Source organism: Colletotrichum paranaense (genome assembly GCF_030867605.1).
Source record: "Colletotrichum paranaense strain IMI 384185 chromosome Unknown Scaffold_2.1, whole genome shotgun sequence".
NCBI lineage: Eukaryota > Fungi > Ascomycota > Sordariomycetes > Glomerellales > Glomerellaceae > Colletotrichum > Colletotrichum paranaense.
In genome coordinates, this window is record NW_026848960.1 from 1,607,224 (window position 1) to 1,625,467 (window position 18,244).

Here is an 18,244-nt window from a genome sequence, read left to right on the forward strand (position 1 = left end):
CCCCAAATAAATGTGTGGCTCACTCGGGAAACCCGGTCTAAAAAGCCGTTTCACAGTCGGTAATTCCGAGCCAGAAGGCATCAGATCGACACCAACACAAACGTATCAGGACTTGTGATTCGGCGACAATGCTTTTACCCCACCCCGGCGACATCTCGGTGCCAATACTCACTATCCAAGTACCGAAGGCCGGGTCTCCACCGGCACATGGCCCTGATCCCTTGGCCAAAAAGACTCGGCGTAAAGATCCGAGGTTCATGGTACCAGCCCAACGGGTGCTCTATAGACTATACCGGATCCAAGAGGAGTTCTGTTTCAAAAGCTCCAGAGTTGCCACTCTTTTCGAGAGAACAACGCACCGAACTTCGGTCATTTCGGTTCATTGTTGACTTACCTAACCCGAGTTATCTGACCACAACCTTTTGGAATGGGAGGCACAGCATGCGGAACATGCCCGAGACAGAATAGAGATTACTGAAGTTGCATGTACCTGTAAAGCTCGCTTCTCTAAAGCCTTGCTGGTAACCGAATACTTCTCAAGGTTACCTATCTGTAGAAGGCTGCTTTCACTTTCTTTTCGACGGAAGCTGCGAGGTCACCCTGGAGCCTTACTCCCTTGACAATCGTCGCGCTAGCGTAATGGAAGTGACGCGCTGTGGCATTCATGCCTTTCACGAAACCCTGGGCATCGACGTTGATGAGATCCGGTTCTACTGGGTGGTTCACTCTGAGCTCGAACATGCTTCCCAAAGTGCCTACCATATCGTCGTTGCTCTAAACGCAACAGCACTCGATGATGGTTCAAGCTCTCAAGTCGTCTGGGACTCGGGCAAAATCGAAAGCAATGCCCAGAGAAACATTCTCTGCAAGCCGGATGGCGGCTTCAAGTCCGCGTCATTCCACTTCTGGAAAGTGACCGTCTGGGACCAGGACGGACAGGCTTCGTCAAGCGGCGTCAACGAGTTCTTTACGGCGTATCCAAGATCAAGCAGACTTTTGCCGCCGTACAGCATGAACCAAACCTACGTATGTCCGTCCAGCACATGTTATCGTTCCAGAACATGATAACAGCACCTTCCTGACTTCTAACACGAACGAAAACAGATGCCCCATACCAGCCTCATCTTCCGCACCTGGTTCGAAGACGAAGCAAACCGCTGGAAAGGAGTCTGGATCGGCGACAGCAGCGACAAACCCTTCTACCTCCGCAAACACCTCCACCTCCCCCGCAAGCCCTCCCGCGCCATCGCCTTCGCCTCCGGTCTGGGCCACTTTAACCTCTCCTGCAACGGCGCTCCCGCGTCGACGCATGTCCTCGACCCAGGCTGGACAAATTACCACCGCACGGTACAGTTCGTCGCCTACGATCTCAGCGATGCGCTGACGCAGGGAGACAACGTCGTCGGCGCGCACGTGGGCAACGGGTTCTACGCCGGTGATAAGGGCGGTGATGATCGCTTCTTTTGGCCCATGTATGAGGATAACACGTACGTGCGGTACGGTAACGAGTTATGCTTCTTTGCGGAGCTGCATTTGTTCTATGAGGATGGGAGTCGGGAGACGGTGATTTCGGGACCGGATTGGAAGACGAGGAAGAGCGCTACCACGTTGGCGAATATCTACGCGTCCGAGGATAAGGATTTGCGGGCGTATCCTAATGGGTGGGATACGTCCGGCTTCGATGACGGGGAGTGGATTGCTTCGACGCCTGTGACCGGGCCGAGGGGAAAACTGAGGTACCAGAGCCAGCCGCCGGTCATACTTCACGAGACGGTCGAGCCGGTTTCGAAGAAGACGTTGGAGAGGGGTGTCGTGACGTTTGACCTAGGGCAAAACATCTCCACCATGATTCGCGTCCAAGTCAGCGGCCCAGCCGGAGCACAAGTCATCGTCAAGTTCTCCGAGAGCGTCGACGAGGCAGGCCGTGTACTGATGCCGGATCCCCTTTTCAAAGACTTTGAGACAAAGGTCTTTTCCAAGATCACGCTCGCTGGGACAGGCGACATCGAGACCTGGGAGCCAGACTTTAGCTTCACCAGCGCGCGCTACATCCAGATCGAAGGCGTCTCCTTACAGACAGGTGAAGATCTCCCCGTCATCCACTCCGTCGTTGGCCGCCACATCTCCTCCGCCTCCCGGAGGCTGGGAACACTCAAGACAGACAAGTCGGACGCGAACGCCCTCATCGACATGTGCTACTGGTCCTTTGTCAGCAACTTGTTCAGCTACCACACCGACTGCCCGCAAATCGAGAAGTTCGGCTGGCTGGAAGTCACGCACCTCCTCGCGCCGGCGACGCAGTACATCCGCGACATCGAGGCCCTGCACTCCAAGATCCTGGACGATATCGCAGACGCGCAGGAGTCCGACGGGCTCGTGCCGACGATGGCGCCTGAGATTCGGTACATGTGTGGTCCGCTGCACGATACGATCACCTGGGGCGGGGCGGTTGCCTTGATCCCAGAGATTCTGAAGAAGTATTACGGCTCGACGCATACGTTTGCGAAGCTGTATCAGCCTTGTGTGCGGTATATGGAGTATCTCCGGACAAAGGAGCGTCAGGGGGGTTTGATCGAGCACGGATTGGGCGATTGGGGCCGCGACATCGCGTTTGGGAATCACCAGGCCAACATCGAGACGGCGATCTACTACAAGTGTCTCCGCAACGTCGAGTCAATGGCCAAGGAACTCGGCTGCGCGAACGACGAGAAAAAGTGGCGCGCGTGGGCTGACCGCATCTACGAGACGTACAACCGCCACCTCCTCGTCACCGACAAAACGGAACACCCTTATGCCTTCTACACTTCCCTCGACGAACCCGGAACCCACGACCGGACGATGATCGCGCAGGCTATGGCGCTGCAATTCGGCCTCGTCCCGGAAGAGCACGTAGCGGACGTCCAAGAAGCCTTCCTGGACGACGTGGCAGACTGTCGGATCCGCGCTGGCGAGATCGGGCTCAAGTGGCTCTGGAACACTTTTACCGACGTCGACCGCCCGGATATCGTGATGGCGATGGCGCGGCAGGAAGAGCACCCATCGTACATGCGCTTCCTCCGCCGCGGGGAGACGACTCTGAATGAGTTTTGGCAGGATGCGTGCCGGAGTAAGTGCCACGACATGCTGGGCACGATTTACGAGTGGTTTTACGAGGCTGTGTTGGGGGTGCGGGTCGAGGAGGATGGATATAAGACGTGGAGTGTCAAGCCGCCGTTGAGGGCCGAGTTTGATTTTGTGGAGGGGACGTTTGAGTGTCCGTATGGGTTGATTGAGGTTACGTTCAAGCGTGAGGGCGGGGAAGTGAAGATGAGGGTTGTTGTGCCGACTAGTACGAGGGGGACTTTGGTATTACCGAGGGATGAGAGCGCGATTGAGATTAGAAGGGAGGGGGGCGTGGGTGTGAAGGGTGCGTCTGGGAAGAGGGTGACGCTGCTGCCAGGTCGGTATGATTTGGTTCTGCACCCATAGAATGTGCGAGGCATCGATGAATACAAGAGCATGATCATAAAGTTGTTGATTGTGTCATCTTCATCTTTCTAATAAACCCTACTCGAAACACTTCACAGCCTCGTGCCCATGTTGACGTGGACAGCCTTGATCTGACTATACGCCTCCAACCCAGCCTCGCCCAACTCCCTTCCAATACCACTCTGCTTGACACCTCCAAACGGCACGCGCGGGTCGCTGTCCTGGGTACTGTTAACCCACACCATGCCCGCCTCAATCTCGGACGCAACACGGTGCGCCCGCTCGACATTCTGCGTGAAAACCGCGGCGCCGAGCCCGTACTGGCTGTTATTCGCCAACGCGATGGCCTCCTCCTCGGTCTTGAAGCGCGCAATCACCACGACGGGCCCGAAAATCTCCTCGCCCCATACGCGCATCGACGTCGTGACGTTTGTGAAGACGGTGGGCGCGACGAAGAAGCCCTTGCCCTTGCCGCCAATGTTGAGGGGTTCTCCGCCTGCGGCGAGGGTGGCGCCCTCGTTCTTGCCAATGTCGATGTACTCGAGCACGCGCTCGAACTGGACCTTGGAGACCTGGGGTCCCTGGTAGGTGTCCTTGTCCCACTGGCTGCCGACTTTGCTGGTCGCCTCGAGGGTCTCGAGGAACTTGGGGATGAACTCGTCGTAAATATCCTCCTGGACGAGGATGCGGGAGGTGGCGGTGCAGATCTGGCCCTGGTTGGACATGATGCCCATGTGGGACCACTTGACAGCCTGCTCGAGGTCGGCGTCGCCAAAGACGAGGAGCGGGGACTTGCCGCCGGTCTCGAGGGTGATGTTCTTGAGCGTCTTGGCGGCCTCGCCCATGATGGCGCGAGCCGTGGCTGTGCTGCCTGTGAAGGCGACCTTATCGACGAGAGGGTGGCTGATGAGGGCGCCGCCGGCGACGCGGCCGAGGCCGTTCACAAAGTTGACGACGCCCGGGGGGAAGCCGGCTTCCTTGATGAGAGTGCCGAGGTAGAGGATGCTCAGCGGGGTCTGCTCTGCGGCTTTGAGGACGACTGTGTTGCCGCAGGCGAGGGCTGGACCGAGTTTCCAGGTGGCCATGCTGAGGGGGTAGTTCCAGGGGATGCTGGACTGTTATTAGTCTTGGTTTGTTTCCGCGGATGGGCATGGCTGTCTGAAGCGGGGGGTGGCTTACACTTGGGCGACGACGCCAATGGGCTGACGAAGGGTGTAGGCGAACTTTTGGGGGATGCTGGTGATGGTCTGGCCGTAGGTCTTGTCGGCCCAGCCGGCGTAGTAGCGGATGACGGTGACGCACTCGGAGAGGTCAATCTCGAGGGCATCGGCGTACGTCTTGCCTGTAGGTTGCGTCAGTTCTCCATCTGGCCTAGGGGTAGAGCGGGAGCGAGAATGTCAAGATTGCGAGCATACCATTGTCCCATGCATCGATGGTAGCAAGAGTCTCCTTGTGCTGCTCAATCAGATCGGCGAGCTTGTACATGAGGGCGCCACGATCCGTGGCCGAGATGCCCTTCCAGGACTCGTGTCTCAGCGCTGCGTGTGCGGCCTTGACGGCCTTGTCAATGTCTTCGACCTCAGCAGCCTGGACGGATGCAATCTTTTCTTCGGTGCTGGGAGGTGAGGTTGTCAGTGTCTTCATCCAGAGCAGGAGGGAATCGCATGTGATGTACAGGGAGAATGAGGGATGAGGGATTGAGTAACAACTCACGCAGGGTCTATCGAGTCAATGAGCTCGCCCTTGGCAGATTTGACAAACTCATTGTTGATGAAAAGGCCGGTGGGCTGGGTGTACTTGACGCCGTTGGGGGCCGTCAGCTCAACAGAGAGATCGGACATTGCGGCGATGTTGTTGACAATGTTTGATTGGCGATGGTGAGGGGCCGATGAGAAGAAGCGACGCGCCGCTGGGTGTCTCTGGCGTGTTCTTTTCGCGTGAGGGTCGAGGTTGAGGTGGCGTTGTCGGATCAGGGGGGTATCACAGAATCGAGACCGACAAGGAAATGAACAAGTTGAGAGAAGGGGTTTGGCAAGTGAAGAGGAATCGCGAGCGATGCCCAGGCGAAGGGGAGGAGAGGAGAGCATCTTTTTCTATTTCCTCCAGCTTCTGGTGTGCGAATGCGCCGGCGGCCATTGGAAGGCCGACGATAGGAGCTTTCAAATTGGAGGGGTCGTTGATGGGTGGATTGTGTGGATGTGGGCAGCCAGCGTAGCACAGCAGATCGGAGCGAGCTTCCAGTCCAATCGAAGCTCAGTGTAGCTACTCCGCATTCACTTACTGCATTCGGCCCAAGGGGGGGGGGGGGGGGGGGGGGGGGGGGGGGGGGGTGGAGGGGGGGGGGGGGAGGGGCGCCGGGGAGGGGGGCGCGGTGTGGGTGGCGCCGCGGGGTTGGGGGGGGGGGGGGGGGGGGGGGGGGGGGGGGGGGGGGGGGGATGTTTGGAATGGGGGCATCCACGGATGGAGCCTGGCATCTCGGATGGTGTTGGAACTTGGAGCTTTGGAGGAAGAGGCTGGAGCATCGAGCATGAAATTGAAGCCCCCACGGCGGGGATGCCTGACGTGCGGAACCGCTCTGCCGTGTTTTCCCATCGGCGATAAGACATCTGTGGAGTGCTACGGAGTAAAGAACCACTGAATGGCGCACAACGCGGGGATTGAGTCGTGGACTTTTCGGGGATGCACAAGTATATCAATTAAGACCTGTATCTAAGTCATACCTCTTGTCGCCGAAACCTCAGATACCCCGGCTTTTAAGCTTTCTTTGACATCATGTGCCGGACAAAAGGGATTCAATCTACGGATCCTCAACACTGGAATAAGGCTGAAGAGGCACAGGGTCCAGGGGGCACGTTGCGACTTTCGGCTTTTACCAACGAGCCCAATTCCCTCTGTCCGATAAGTGCGATGTTCAAGACTCTTCACAGTGATTTTGGCCTTCTCGCCGACAGGTTAGCAGCAACAGCGGTCATAGCTGAAGAACAAGTTTTAATGATCTGTTAGTGATTCGCCCGAGGATACAACCTTCAATCTTTTTGTCATGAAATACACCCGTTATGTAATCACCCAGAAACTCGCTCGACAATCGCATGCAAAAGATGCCAAATTTTTACTATAAACGCACAAGCTCAACTTTGCGTGCTTAGAGAATTGGGTGGGTCCCGTCTAACCGGGCCGGCCCCGCCCCGCCGTACCCAGGGGATTAGCTCCGTCCGGCCCGGTCAGGACTCAGAAGAATAATCACGGATAGAATAGAAACCACAATGACAAACACAAACCCCATACCGAGTGAGGTCAGAGTGATGCTTGGACGTCCTGCGCCGCCGGCCTGACGTACTATGCCCCCGCACTTACTAGATATGAGGTACTGATATTGAGGAGACGAGTAGGGATGTCTTCGGGTCCGGGCTACGGGCCCACCTCTCGGCCGCCTGCTTCCCCGCAGTCTTCTCGCGAGCCTCCATCCCGTCACCTATGGGGAGCATGTGCATTGTCTGCAGAGATATCTGTGGCTACGATCTGTTGGTGTGTGTATCTCAAGTGCTGTGGCGCGGAAGAGACTTAAGGGTTGACAGGCATACCTGTCATGAACGCAAGAGCACTTGAAGAGCCCGGAGGCGCAAACCTGAAGAGGACTATTGTTCCTGCTTCCGACCATGTAATTAAACTTATTGTATTTCCATCAAGCACATACTTGTGAAGCATAAAATCTACGGCTACTTGGTAGCTATTCTAGAAAGTCCAATTCTTCCGCCCGCCTGATTCCATGATATCTACTCTATTCTTCGTAAATGTTGGAGTCACTGTCAAGGTTAGCCCACATTCTTTTCTTGCATAGGGTTATGAATACTCACAATTCTTCGTTGAACTTGTCCCTGCCGTCGGCATTCTTGTTGACAAAGATGCTCACCGAGGTACCAGAGCACACGAACTCGCCAAAGCCGTCGTCGCCAATGGTAACCTCCCTGTCGTTCCAGCCCAAAACATCGGTCCAGACCTCGCCGGCGTGCATCTCACCAACATGCATACGCTTGGATCCCGGCCCGGCGTTGCTAGCCACCACGGCGCAGCCGTAGGGGCGGTCCCAGGTACCGTACTTGACCCAGCCCAGGCACGTCGCGTAGTCAAAGTAGTCGGCCTGCTTGCCATATGCGTAGAGCTTTCTCGCCAGGGTCATCTTGGGCACGGCCCCGCCGCACGAGGGCGGGAAGGGGTGCTCGCCTTTGATGCCGTAAATGTCGCCGTACCAGACGCAGGGGTATCCGTCGGTGCGAAGGAGAATGAGGGCGTACGCGATGGGCTTGAACCAGCCCTCGATCGGGGCCTCCAGGGCCTGGTAGGGTTGCGTGTCGTGGTTCATGACCAAGGTCTGCGTGCCATTAGATTAGGTCAATGTGATAGGAGTAAAGGGAGGATGCTGGTGATGCGTACCACTGCGTTGATGGGCTCCTTCTGCACCAGAGTGCCGTCAAAGACCTTTCTCATGTCGGCGCCGTTGCCCTTGCTGATCTCGCTAAAGTTGTACACCAGAGGCGCATCGAAGAGGGTGAACTGCCTGCCCATGCGCTGCAGGTACTCGGACATGTCGTCGAGACTGTCCTTCCAGAACTCGCCGACAAAGAACCAGCCCTTGCCGTACTCCTTATCCAGCTCGGTGATGAATTGACGCAAAAAGTCCTCACTATAGTGCTTGATGGCGTCGAAACGGATGCCCTGGAGCGGCACCTCCTGGGCCAGCCACTTGCCCCAGTTGAGGACATCCTTGACAACCTCGGGGTGGTCGTAGTCGAGATCAGAACCCATCAGGAAGTCGCTACACATCATTAGCATGGTCTATGATCCAGCCAACGGGATGCCTGATCTTACTAGTTTCCCTTCTCGTCATCGACGCTCTCCGCCCATTGCTGGTCGCCCTTGTCGCCCAAGATCTTGTAGATTGCCGTCTTCTCGTTCCTGGCATTGTAGTCGACACCACTGAAGTGGTACCAGTGGTACTTCTGTTCGCTGTACTTGCCCTTGCGACCGGGAAAGTCGTAGCCGACCCAGGCGTCGATCTCGTATTTGTCGCTGACGAACTTTGTGCGGTCGTCGGGGTCGACCTCGGCAGCCAGACACTTCTCCTTGCGGTCGGCCGCAAACTTGTGGTTGAGGACGGCGTCCCAGTAGATGCCGACGCCATTGTCCTTGGCGGTGTGCGCCAGCTTCAAAAGCTCCTCCTTTGTGCCCCATTTTGTTGCTACGGATCCCTTCTGGTCAAACTCGCCCAAGTCGTAGCTTTTAGGATGATTAGCAAGATGCGCCGGTTCGGGAGGAAATCAGTCGCAATACGTACAGATCGTAGATGTCGTAGCCGTTTCCAGTCTTTGATGATCCCTTGCACCTAGATTTGAGAGTCAATTGGGCTGGTCTTGATCTTCGCGATTCAATTGAGCTTCGTCTTACGCTGGCGGGATCCAGATGTTATCCACACCGAATCGCTTGAGCTGGGGAACATGCTTCTCGAGGCGGACCCAGTGCTTCTGATCCGCAGGCACATACCACTCGAAGCCCTGCATCATCGTGTGGTTCTCGGGGGTCGGTTCTTGGTCTCCCATGATGGGCGATTGTGCCGTTGCGGTTGACGGCTGGCGGAGGAGTGAATGAAGGGGTTTGGAGGGGTCGAGGAGGGGTAGGACAAGGGTGAATTGGCGACCAGGAATTTGGGGAAGAGGAAAGATTGAGAAAAGAGAAGAGAGAAGAGATCGGGACAAGGCGTCAGGCTGTAGAAGAAGAAGAGGTAACCTCTATACCATATAAGTAGTAATACGTTCTGAATTGCCGACCGCCGAGCTACAGAATGTACGCACCGACTTCTCCTATCGGTTGGTTCACCAACAAGATCTTACGATGCATCGTAGCTGCTACGCTGCTCCTCATGCAACATAAAACGCAGGTTGACGCGGCGACTGCGAGCAAATCAAATCGTCGGACCGCAACATTCCACACAGTAGCTTGAACGCATGGCCAGACGCAGAACGACATGCGCTTTCTGCGACAACAAAGGGCCCCTAACCTGGAAAATGGCGCGACGCTAGCAGGATGCCATCAATCCATGAATCCATGGACGGCTGGCCCGTCGATTCTGTTGGGACTGGCGTCGAATCGCAGCGGAATTCCAGGCGTCTTCTGCCTTGGATTTTCCAACTTGACAGGGAAGTTTGACGTCATGCCGCAGCTGGTGTCCCAGATAAGCCCGCAGGAGCCCGGCGCTTGCGTTCAATTGCTTTGTGTTTGAAAAGGTCTAGACCATCCTGCCTGGAACTTTTCTGAGTTTAATGGGCGGTGGAAGAAAAGACACTAGAGCTTTTGCTGACTACTCATACCGAGGTGAGCTTCGGTGACGGCTCGAGGTCTGTGCCCTCACCTTGATCGGAGGCAACTCCGGTCTGTGGTCAACATATTCCAGCTAGCACCGTTCAACCCCTCATCGTCGACCATTCCCATTATACGCAACAAGATCAGGACTGCCAACTCCAGGATCGGCAACTATGTCCTTGGTAGCAAGCTCCTTGATGCGTGCACCGATCGCCGCCGGTGCGTCCACGACAGAGCCCTCCAGTCCCTCGAGATACAACGCCAACCCGGAAATGTGTGGTGTTGACATTGACGTTCCCGATAAAAGATCAGTTCCATCCTGGTACACAGAAGTCGATCTCACATCCACCCCAGCAGCAAAGACCTCCACAGAAGGCCCAAAGTTGGACCACCTAGCTCTAGTGCTGTTAATGTCAATCGCACCAACGGTGAAGTCAGTCGGCGCGCTAGCTGGTGATCTCGTGGAAGCATCCTTTCCATCGTTCCCAGCACCGACGACGACGATGAAGACACCCAAGGCTGTGGCTGCGTCGACGGCATCATTCAATGCTGTGGATGTAGCAGTGGCTTGGGTTGGGTCAGATGTGAGCGTTCTAATGAAGGAGTGTACGACTTACCTAGACTCATACTGACGACAGACTTGCCAGCCCTCCCAGGAGTGTTGGTGATATTCTGTACAGACCACTCCAAAGCCTCGATAATCTTGGTCGTCGTGCCATAAGCAACCCTGGTCGTCTTCACGTCGACAAGGGTCGCATTCTTTGCGACACCGAACCTTACGGATCCAATGGTGCCAGCCACGTGCGTGCCGTGCCCAAAATCATCGTCGTGAGCAACTTCGGGGAAAACATTTGGTGCCCTTGATCGCGCGTCCCTGGAAGCCAGCATGGGAGATGCGAATCCCGGAGTCGAGAACGTAGGCAAATGTGCCTGTTCCCGCACTCGAGTCGTACATGTAGGTCTGATGATCCACGTCGGCGCTGGCGAGTCTTGCTCGAGAGGAGAGGCTGGCTAGACCCCAAGGCTGGTCGCTGACCTCGGTGAGAGCTGTCAATGCAGCTTCATGGTCAGGCTCGATTGCGATGACCTGTCTTCTGGTTAGTTATGGGGACATCGTCACATATTATTATCTCGTTACGTCTGGTGAACGTACCTCATCTTTGGCTTGAATCTCGGCCAACAGCTCTTTGTCAAACTCGCCAGTGTAGGCATGAAAATTCTCGATTCCGAATGTCCTTTCGACTCCACTCGTCTGACCGCGAGACAAACTCCGCCTGTGAGTACCGTGAATCCAACCGAGGTGTTGCTCCACGTCGCGTTTGTCGATGCCTAACTTGAGAGCGACGATCCATCTGCCAGGAATTGCAGCCCTGCTTTGTTGTTGCTGCGAACGCGGCGCGACAGCTCCTTGCGCAACAAGAGAGGCGATGGCGATGCCAAAGATACAAACTCATTTCATCTTGAAGCTCTTGAAGATTGTTGATAGCAGAACTTGGATCAATATCCAGAAAAAAAGCTCAAAACATGAAGCATCGACAACTATACAGTGGTGCAGGATCGGGGGTTTTGGTCATTTGATGCTCCTCTTCTTCTGTGATGTTTGTCGCATCCTGCCATACCCCTCGATTTTCGCGTCAGGCAATTCAAATCTTAGCAAGCTCTAATACGAGCTGTTCACATATGCACTGCCGTCGAGCTGCTCTTCGTGGAAGCCATGCCGCGCAGAGGGTAATGGTGTCAGGTTCTGTGAGTGGGGGAACATAATGCCAAGTGCTTGAAGCGGAAGGTGTTCGTTTGACGACTGGGATAGAATGCAACTTTGGAAGTTCGTCTCGCAACCACAGGTCTTACGCGAACAGCTCCAAGATATCATTAGAGTAGATAAGGCTCACGATTGTGGAAACTGCCCAAGCTTTGATCCTGACAGAAAGAAATCGAGTAGACTTCACACCCTTCCGTCACCTTCGGGACCTTTTTTTCTCATGGAAGGTAAGATTATTTGTCCGGTCTCAACCAGCAGGTTTCTCGAAATACCACAACAGGGGATATGGTCCCCAAGCTCGCCTTGGTCTGAAATGATGTGTGAATAAGCACTAGTTATCCTTCTAAGAATGGGAAAACGTTCGCTCAAGGCTTGGGATAGATCATGCCGTGTTTAATCGTGTGTGAGCATTAGTTAGTCTTATTGGATTCAGATGTCAGCAATTGGCCTTATGTGATTAAATACTCCAAGACGATAATTGGTAATGTGGAAACATGGGATGTGTGAAGAGAACGAGTTGACCCAAACTCACCTGAGGCAAAGCAATGCCCTTCCAGGACAAGTGCGCGAGTCACGTCGTGGCTTCTTCTTAAGCCCTTCTTTGAAATTAAGCAGTGTGTATATCTATATGGAAGTATGAATCTTTTCATTGTCGTTGGAAGGAGATGATATTTGACGGGTATCGACGGCCTGGTAGGCGCATACATACTCCAAGAGCTCAAGCGACTGGCCCCGAAACTGACTAACATCATCCGCCTTCATGTAAATGCAAAGATAAGATCGGATCTTTACCGAAAGACACCATTCCTCGGTCTGTAATCCGACAGCAAGCAAGATCGGCCAAGAAATTCGATGTAGGTAGTGCTAAAACAGACCAAAGACACTTGGGTCGAATGCTCGGACCTGGACTCCGAAAGCGGGCTTCTTAGATCTGTTTGAGTGCGGAGTGGGCCCCGGGCGGATCATCCGAGAGATGCTTATCAGCCATTCTCGGATTGCGGGCCGGCATCGCTGCACCGCATCAGCGTTCGAGCAGAAAGAGAATTGAGGTTGTAAGTAAAAGGTATGATTCCGTCGATTCGAGCTTAGATTGAAGCTTATCTTTTGTCCACATCATTGATAGGCGATGAGCCATTATCCTCCGCCGGCGATGTTGGCCTCACGGCATCGCCGCATTACGTCGGGTCGCAAGCCGACAAAGGAGGCAAAAATGCGTTTCACGACTTCGAGGAGCCAGACATAAAGGCCGGTAAACGATAGAAGAAAAAAAGATGAATGAATACTGATGAGAATATCAACCTTGATTCGAATCATCATCACGATACCTCGTTTGACTTGAATCTAAAGCCACTTTATCACCTACCTACGTAGACCTTACTCACACAATAACTTACACAATATGCAGAAAATCAAGCCTGTCGGCTGGGTAAGTGGACTGAAGAGCAAAACCTTTAGTTTGCTGGAGTAATATACTAACTAAGAAGCAGTTCGGCCTTGGATCCATGGGTTTGCCCATGGCCATCAACCTGCAAAAGAAGCTTCAATCTCACGGCGCCAACCTGACATTCTCAAACCGCACTGTATCAAAGGGAGCCGCTCTGGTAGAAGCAGGTGCTGTTGCAAAGAATAACATCGTAGAGGTCGCGCAAATATGCGACGATATTTTCACCATGGTCAGTCTCGACATGATACATCACCTTGTCTAAAAGTTCTGCCTTCAAGAATGCCTTCTGACTAACCAAATAGGTCTCGGCAGACGCGGTTCTTCAATCGTTAGTCAAGGAACTCCTCGCAAGCGGCATCGACCTCAACGGCAAGACGTTCATCGACTGCTCCACAATACACCCCGACACGGCGGGATCCGTATCGGAAACCCTGCAAAAGGTCGGCGCCACCTTTATCGCTGCGCCCGTCTTTGGCGCCAACCCGGTCGCTCAGGCTGGAAGACTCATCTTCGCCATGGCCGGCCCCATGGCAGCTATCGAACGCCTTGAACCCCTGATTGTCGATGTGATGGGCAGGAAAGTCATCAACATGGGCGAGGATGTCAAGAAAGCCCCCATGCTAAAGGTGACAGGGTATGTGGCATAAAGAAGCATGCATGACTCTACGGTGATCGCTGACAGGGCATTTTGCAGGAACGTGCTTCTCGTTGTCTTCCTCGAGGCTATTGCCGAGACGCAGGTGTTGGCGGAACAGAACGGTATTGGCAGCAACGTGATGGAAGATCTCATCTTTGAGAACTTCGGACCGGTATTGGGGAGCTATTCGCGCAGGATGACCAGCGGATCATGGGCTCCCAAGGAGGGAACGGCTGGATTCCTTGTGTCCAACACCATCAAGGACGCGAAACATGCGCTACGAGTCGCCAACGACCTTGGCGTCAGGATGCCGGCGTTGGACATTGCGACAAACAACATGCTCAGCGCAAGGGCGTACGGTGGCGAGAACCTAGATGGTGCGGCTCTTTATGGAACTCTCAGGTCCCAGTCCGGTCTTCCCTTCTGGTCCGAAAACAGTCGTCAAGAGTGAGGATTCGGGTTGAGATTCGTGTTGGAGTGTTGATGATTAGAAGTTATAGACGGGAGCAGATCCTTGGGAGCATAATAATTACCACGCATGCAGCGCATGGGTTATGATACACGCAGATAGATCACGACAATAGACAAATAACTAAGACTTCCGGGTGGCCTTTTCGATGGTGAGAAACCGAGGCTATAGTCGCATAGGTGAACCATCTTCACCGCACAAGTACACAAATAGCCTTCATTGCTTGTGGTTAGAGGCTAGCCATGTCTCTACTGGCCCCGGCTCTCCCAACATGCTAGGGGTGAAACTGAACTTCAGCTTTGCGACCAGACGGGACCACTCTGTAGTTTGTGAAGTTTAGAGGGAAGAAATCTCACGAGGTACTTTTGTTAATAACAAGATTTTCAGCGTGGAATAAACCTCGAACGAATTTCACCATGCTTCAACCAAATTGCGAAATCGGCACCGCTCAATATAAAAGCAGCGCTCGCCTCCCGAACAAAGTTGCCAAGGCGCAGTACCAAGACTACCAAGCAACCGCTAATTACTGCCTGTAGTCTTGCCATTGCAGACTTATCGCAGAAAAAGCACGTCTTTCTCTTGGTAAATCGCATCATCATCCCAGTATCCCTCCCAATTGCTCTTTTGTCGCCTCTTCTCGTAGCCATCCTCGGGGGTCGAATAGTTCATTCGCTGTCGACAAGGAGCGAACACTGCCACGGCCAAGCACTACCAAGAATACAATTTTGAGGGAATCAGCTGTGAAATGGATTTGGCTGGGAATTGCAGTGATGTCTACGGAAACATCATTGGCGTCTTGCCATGAAGTGTCGAGCTATCAGTGTTGAGCATACTTGGCAATGTCTTGCCCCTGTTTTTCGTCATTGTTGCTAAATGACCGGGTAGAAGGGATCGAATATCACGCAAAGTATCTGTCAACTACGGATGGAATATCCAGGCGCGTAAGGCACGAATATTTCGCCAACAGTGTCACGCCAATGACTATATAGTCGTATTCACTATAGTCAATCTGGACATGTCTATCCTCAGATATCCTGTCCTCAGCCCCCTTGATTCCGATTTCGAAAAGAGGATTCTTTGCACGAGCTGAGACTGCACGAGAAACCACCTCTTTCGAAGAGCCTATGTGTGTACTTAAGAATGTCCGAGAAGCAAATCGTCGAGCAATCCTCGGCCTCGGCCCCGGCCTCAGAGCCCGAGAGCAAGAAAGATAACGACACGATCAATCTGGAGGCGACAGACGAGGAGATCGAGCAAACGAAGAATCGCATCCTCCGCGAGCAAGCAGACCTTCGCCAGCAGGATGCTCCCATCATCCCCATTCTGTCCTTCTTCAAGAAGAAGAATGGGTATGATCCCAGTGCGATAGCGACACAGCCATCTGTCTACGACCACCCTTCTACTGCGAAGTTCTTCCAGCCACATCCAAAGTATGAGAATCTGCATCGTTTTGATCCGACATTCCGATGGAGCTGGGGCGAGGAGCTGCCTCTGATAACAAAGATGGATTGGCGCGTCACACTATGGGCGTGTCTCGGTACGTGTTACATGGTGTATGAACTCCAATGCTTATATCTAACGTTACCACAGCCTTCTTCGCTCTCGACCTGCCTCGAGGCAATCTAAGTCAAGCAAACTCGGCCTCTTTCCTCGAGAACCTTGGCATGAACACCAACGACTACAACCTCGGCAACACAGTCTTCCAAATATCTTTCCTCTGCGCAGAGTTGCCGTCCCAGATGGTCAGCAAGAAGCTCGGCCCGGACCGCTGGATTCCCTTCATCATGTGTTCCTGGAGTCTGGTGTCGGGATGTCAATTCTGGCTTAGTGGTCGAACCTCCTTCCTTGTGTGTCGTGCACTGCTGGGTGTCCTTCAGGGCGGGTTCATTCCCGACGTGGTCTTGTACTTGACGTACTTCTTCAAGTCGACCGAGCTCCCCTTTCGACTTGCCATGTTCTGGACAGTTCGTCGAATCACGGATATCGTCGCACCCCTATTAGCGCTTGGTGTCCTTCGCATGGATGGGATCAACGGCTACGAGGGCTGGAGATGGCTCTTCCTGATTGAAGGGATCATTACACTGTCAATCAGTGTCTGGTCCTGGTTCGCAATGGCGGCTTCACCAACGCAAACAAAGGCTTGGTGGCGACCCAACGGATGGTTCAACGAACAGGAAGAGAAGATCCTGGTCAATCGAATCCTTCGCGACGACCCCTCGAAATGTGATATGCACAATCGGCAGGCAATCACCCCCAAGCTGCTTCTCAAATCTCTCGCTGACTGGGAGCTTTGGCCCATTTACATTTTTGGTCTTCTCTGGGAAATTCCAGCCGGCCCTCCCGACCAATATCTCACACTGACTCTCCGCAACCTTGGATTCAACACGAACGATACTAATTTGCTGAGTATCCCGCCTCAGTTCTTGGGAGCTATTTTCATGTTGATCATGACATATCTGTCCGAGATATGGGACACGAGAGCATTGTTTGGTGCCTTCACGCAGCTGTGGTACCTTCCGAATCTCATTGCTATGGCCGTCCTCCCGGCAGATGCTAGTCCCTGGGCCCAGTACGCTGTTGTCACTGTTCTCCTGTCCTATCCATCGCGTAAGTCTCGGTTCTGTTGAGAACCAAGAAGTGACTTGATCTGACGTTACTACCTTAGCCCATGCCATGCACGTCTCTTGGGCGTCTCGAAATTCTCACTCTGTTCGTACCAGAGCCGTTTCCGCGGCTTTGTATAAGTAAATCAGCACCAAATTCTGCTAGGTTACGAATGTCTAGCTAATGGGTCGACGTTGCCAGCATGATGGTTCAGCTTGCTCGCGTCATCTACTCGAATATTTACCGGGAAGACGATAGACCAGAATGTGAGTGCCGTGGCATAGCTTCATACCTGTCGTGGAAGGCTGACAAGATCTGCAATAATGAAGACCGACGTGGCAACCGGGTTTTGATCGGAATATGCTGCATGAACATCTGCGTTTATCTGATCGCTAAGGCATTCTATATGTGGTGTAACAATAAAAGAGAAAAAGAATGGAATGCAATGACGGAAGAGGTAAGCTTCCTAACAGTCCCCTGTAAGGTCCATTGCTAACGGTGGCCTCCAGGAGAGGATTCACTACCTCGAGACGACGAAAGACGAGGGCAGTAACCGTAAGGATATTCGCTTCAAGCACTAGGTCATACCAGCCTCTGGGAGTTAGAAGTTCTCCTTCGATGTTCCAGGAATCATGTCAGCATCAAAGTCGTCCCTGTTTCCTCCACTACCGTACGCCATTGGCTCGTCACACGACCATCAGACGAGGGCCCCCGTTTCCACGCTTCATATACAACTTGAGTTCCTGTTCTCACCGCTTTGATGCCGTAAACCGCAACTTTAGTATACCATTGGCGAAAGCGGTCTTGAAGACGCTGATCATGAGCTTCCGTTGCCGCCATGAAAGCCGGCCAGAAGAGGGGTGCAGCAAGTAGCTTGGTCTCGGCCTTGATGTTCTCGATTGTCTCAATGTCATGGAGAACCTCTGTCACATACTGGCGGAGATACCTATGGCTGAGTAGTCTGACATTCTGGGAGAAGTAAATAATGAGAGCGTTGTGAAATGAATGTGTTTGGTGATAGATGATCTCAAAGCTCGTGCCAATGTCGGCATCTCGATACCGAGTGAGTTCCAAGTCGAGTGGCCAGTCGAAGATATCTCTTTCAATATCATCGCACATTCTGTCCAAATCTCTTGGTATCGATGTGATGCTATGATTCTTCCTCGCCGCATCGACCCTATCAATCAGATCAATGGTTCTTTGAAGCAAAACGAGTAAGCTCTGTGGGATTCCATAGATACATTCATATGATGCCATCTTGCTTGCTGCTTGTACAGGCTCAGAGCACAAAGATATTGCATCCTCGTCTGGGAAAGGGAAAGTACTGGTGGAGACTTGTTGGCCTGGAGAATGGGGCATATGAAGAACACCTTCTCCGGAAGATGGCGAAAAGCGACATGTGGGACTTCGTAGGGGAGCGGTACTTTCGTAAATGACTCGAAGGTAATAGTAGATCCTATGCAGAGCTCGAGACTTTGAAGACAGTCTGGGCTTTCCCTCCCCCAT

The 18,244-nt window shown here is 53.5% G+C and overlaps 7 protein-coding genes across 7 annotated transcripts; 3 read left to right on the top strand and 4 right to left on the bottom strand.

The window, feature by feature from the left end:
- Positions 1-639: 639 nt before the first annotated feature.
- CPAR01_02421 (uncharacterized protein) lies at positions 640-3,468 on the top strand (the record flags this gene model as incomplete). The annotated part of the gene is made up of 2 exons (XM_060486709.1): positions 640-1,026; positions 1,105-3,468. The coding sequence occupies 2 exons, from the start codon at positions 640-642 to the stop codon at positions 3,466-3,468; spliced, it is 2,751 nt and encodes a 916-aa protein (XP_060354037.1).
- Positions 3,469-3,560: 92 nt separating this feature from the next.
- Positions 3,561-5,555, bottom strand: CPAR01_02422 (aldehyde dehydrogenase; the record flags this gene model as incomplete). Its single annotated transcript, XM_060486710.1, has 4 exons — positions 3,561-4,578; positions 4,648-4,834; positions 4,884-5,083; positions 5,182-5,555. 4 exons carry the CDS (start codon positions 5,553-5,555, stop codon positions 3,561-3,563), a joined length of 1,779 nt encoding a protein of 592 aa, XP_060354038.1.
- Positions 5,556-7,246: 1,691 nt separating this feature from the next.
- On the bottom strand, positions 7,247-9,062 carry CPAR01_02423 (alpha amylase; the record flags this gene model as incomplete). The annotated part of the gene is made up of 6 exons (XM_060486711.1): positions 7,247-7,271; positions 7,323-7,837; positions 7,900-8,281; positions 8,335-8,742; positions 8,801-8,848; positions 8,911-9,062. 6 exons carry the CDS (start codon positions 9,060-9,062, stop codon positions 7,247-7,249), a joined length of 1,530 nt encoding a protein of 509 aa, XP_060354039.1.
- Positions 9,063-9,931: 869 nt separating this feature from the next.
- Positions 9,932-11,584, bottom strand: CPAR01_02424 (alkaline proteinase; the record flags this gene model as incomplete). The annotated part of the gene is made up of 5 exons (XM_060486712.1): positions 9,932-10,389; positions 10,440-10,696; positions 10,776-10,909; positions 10,976-11,174; positions 11,490-11,584. The coding sequence occupies 5 exons, from the start codon at positions 11,582-11,584 to the stop codon at positions 9,932-9,934; spliced, it is 1,143 nt and encodes a 380-aa protein (XP_060354040.1).
- A 1,399-nt stretch (positions 11,585-12,983) lies between these two features.
- CPAR01_02425 (uncharacterized protein) lies at positions 12,984-14,116 on the top strand (the record flags this gene model as incomplete). Its single annotated transcript, XM_060486713.1, has 4 exons — positions 12,984-13,010; positions 13,072-13,257; positions 13,331-13,662; positions 13,723-14,116. 4 exons carry the CDS (start codon positions 12,984-12,986, stop codon positions 14,114-14,116), a joined length of 939 nt encoding a protein of 312 aa, XP_060354041.1.
- A 1,158-nt stretch (positions 14,117-15,274) lies between these two features.
- On the top strand, positions 15,275-17,319 carry CPAR01_02426 (major facilitator superfamily transporter; the record flags this gene model as incomplete). The annotated part of the gene is made up of 5 exons (XM_060486714.1): positions 15,275-15,671; positions 15,725-16,741; positions 16,800-16,878; positions 16,940-17,195; positions 17,248-17,319. The coding sequence occupies 5 exons, from the start codon at positions 15,275-15,277 to the stop codon at positions 17,317-17,319; spliced, it is 1,821 nt and encodes a 606-aa protein (XP_060354042.1).
- Positions 17,320-17,368: 49 nt separating this feature from the next.
- On the bottom strand, positions 17,369-18,244 carry CPAR01_02427 (uncharacterized protein; the record flags this gene model as incomplete). The annotated part of the gene is made up of 1 exon (XM_060486715.1): positions 17,369-18,244. The coding sequence occupies one exon, from the start codon at positions 18,242-18,244 to the stop codon at positions 17,369-17,371; it is 876 nt and encodes a 291-aa protein (XP_060354043.1).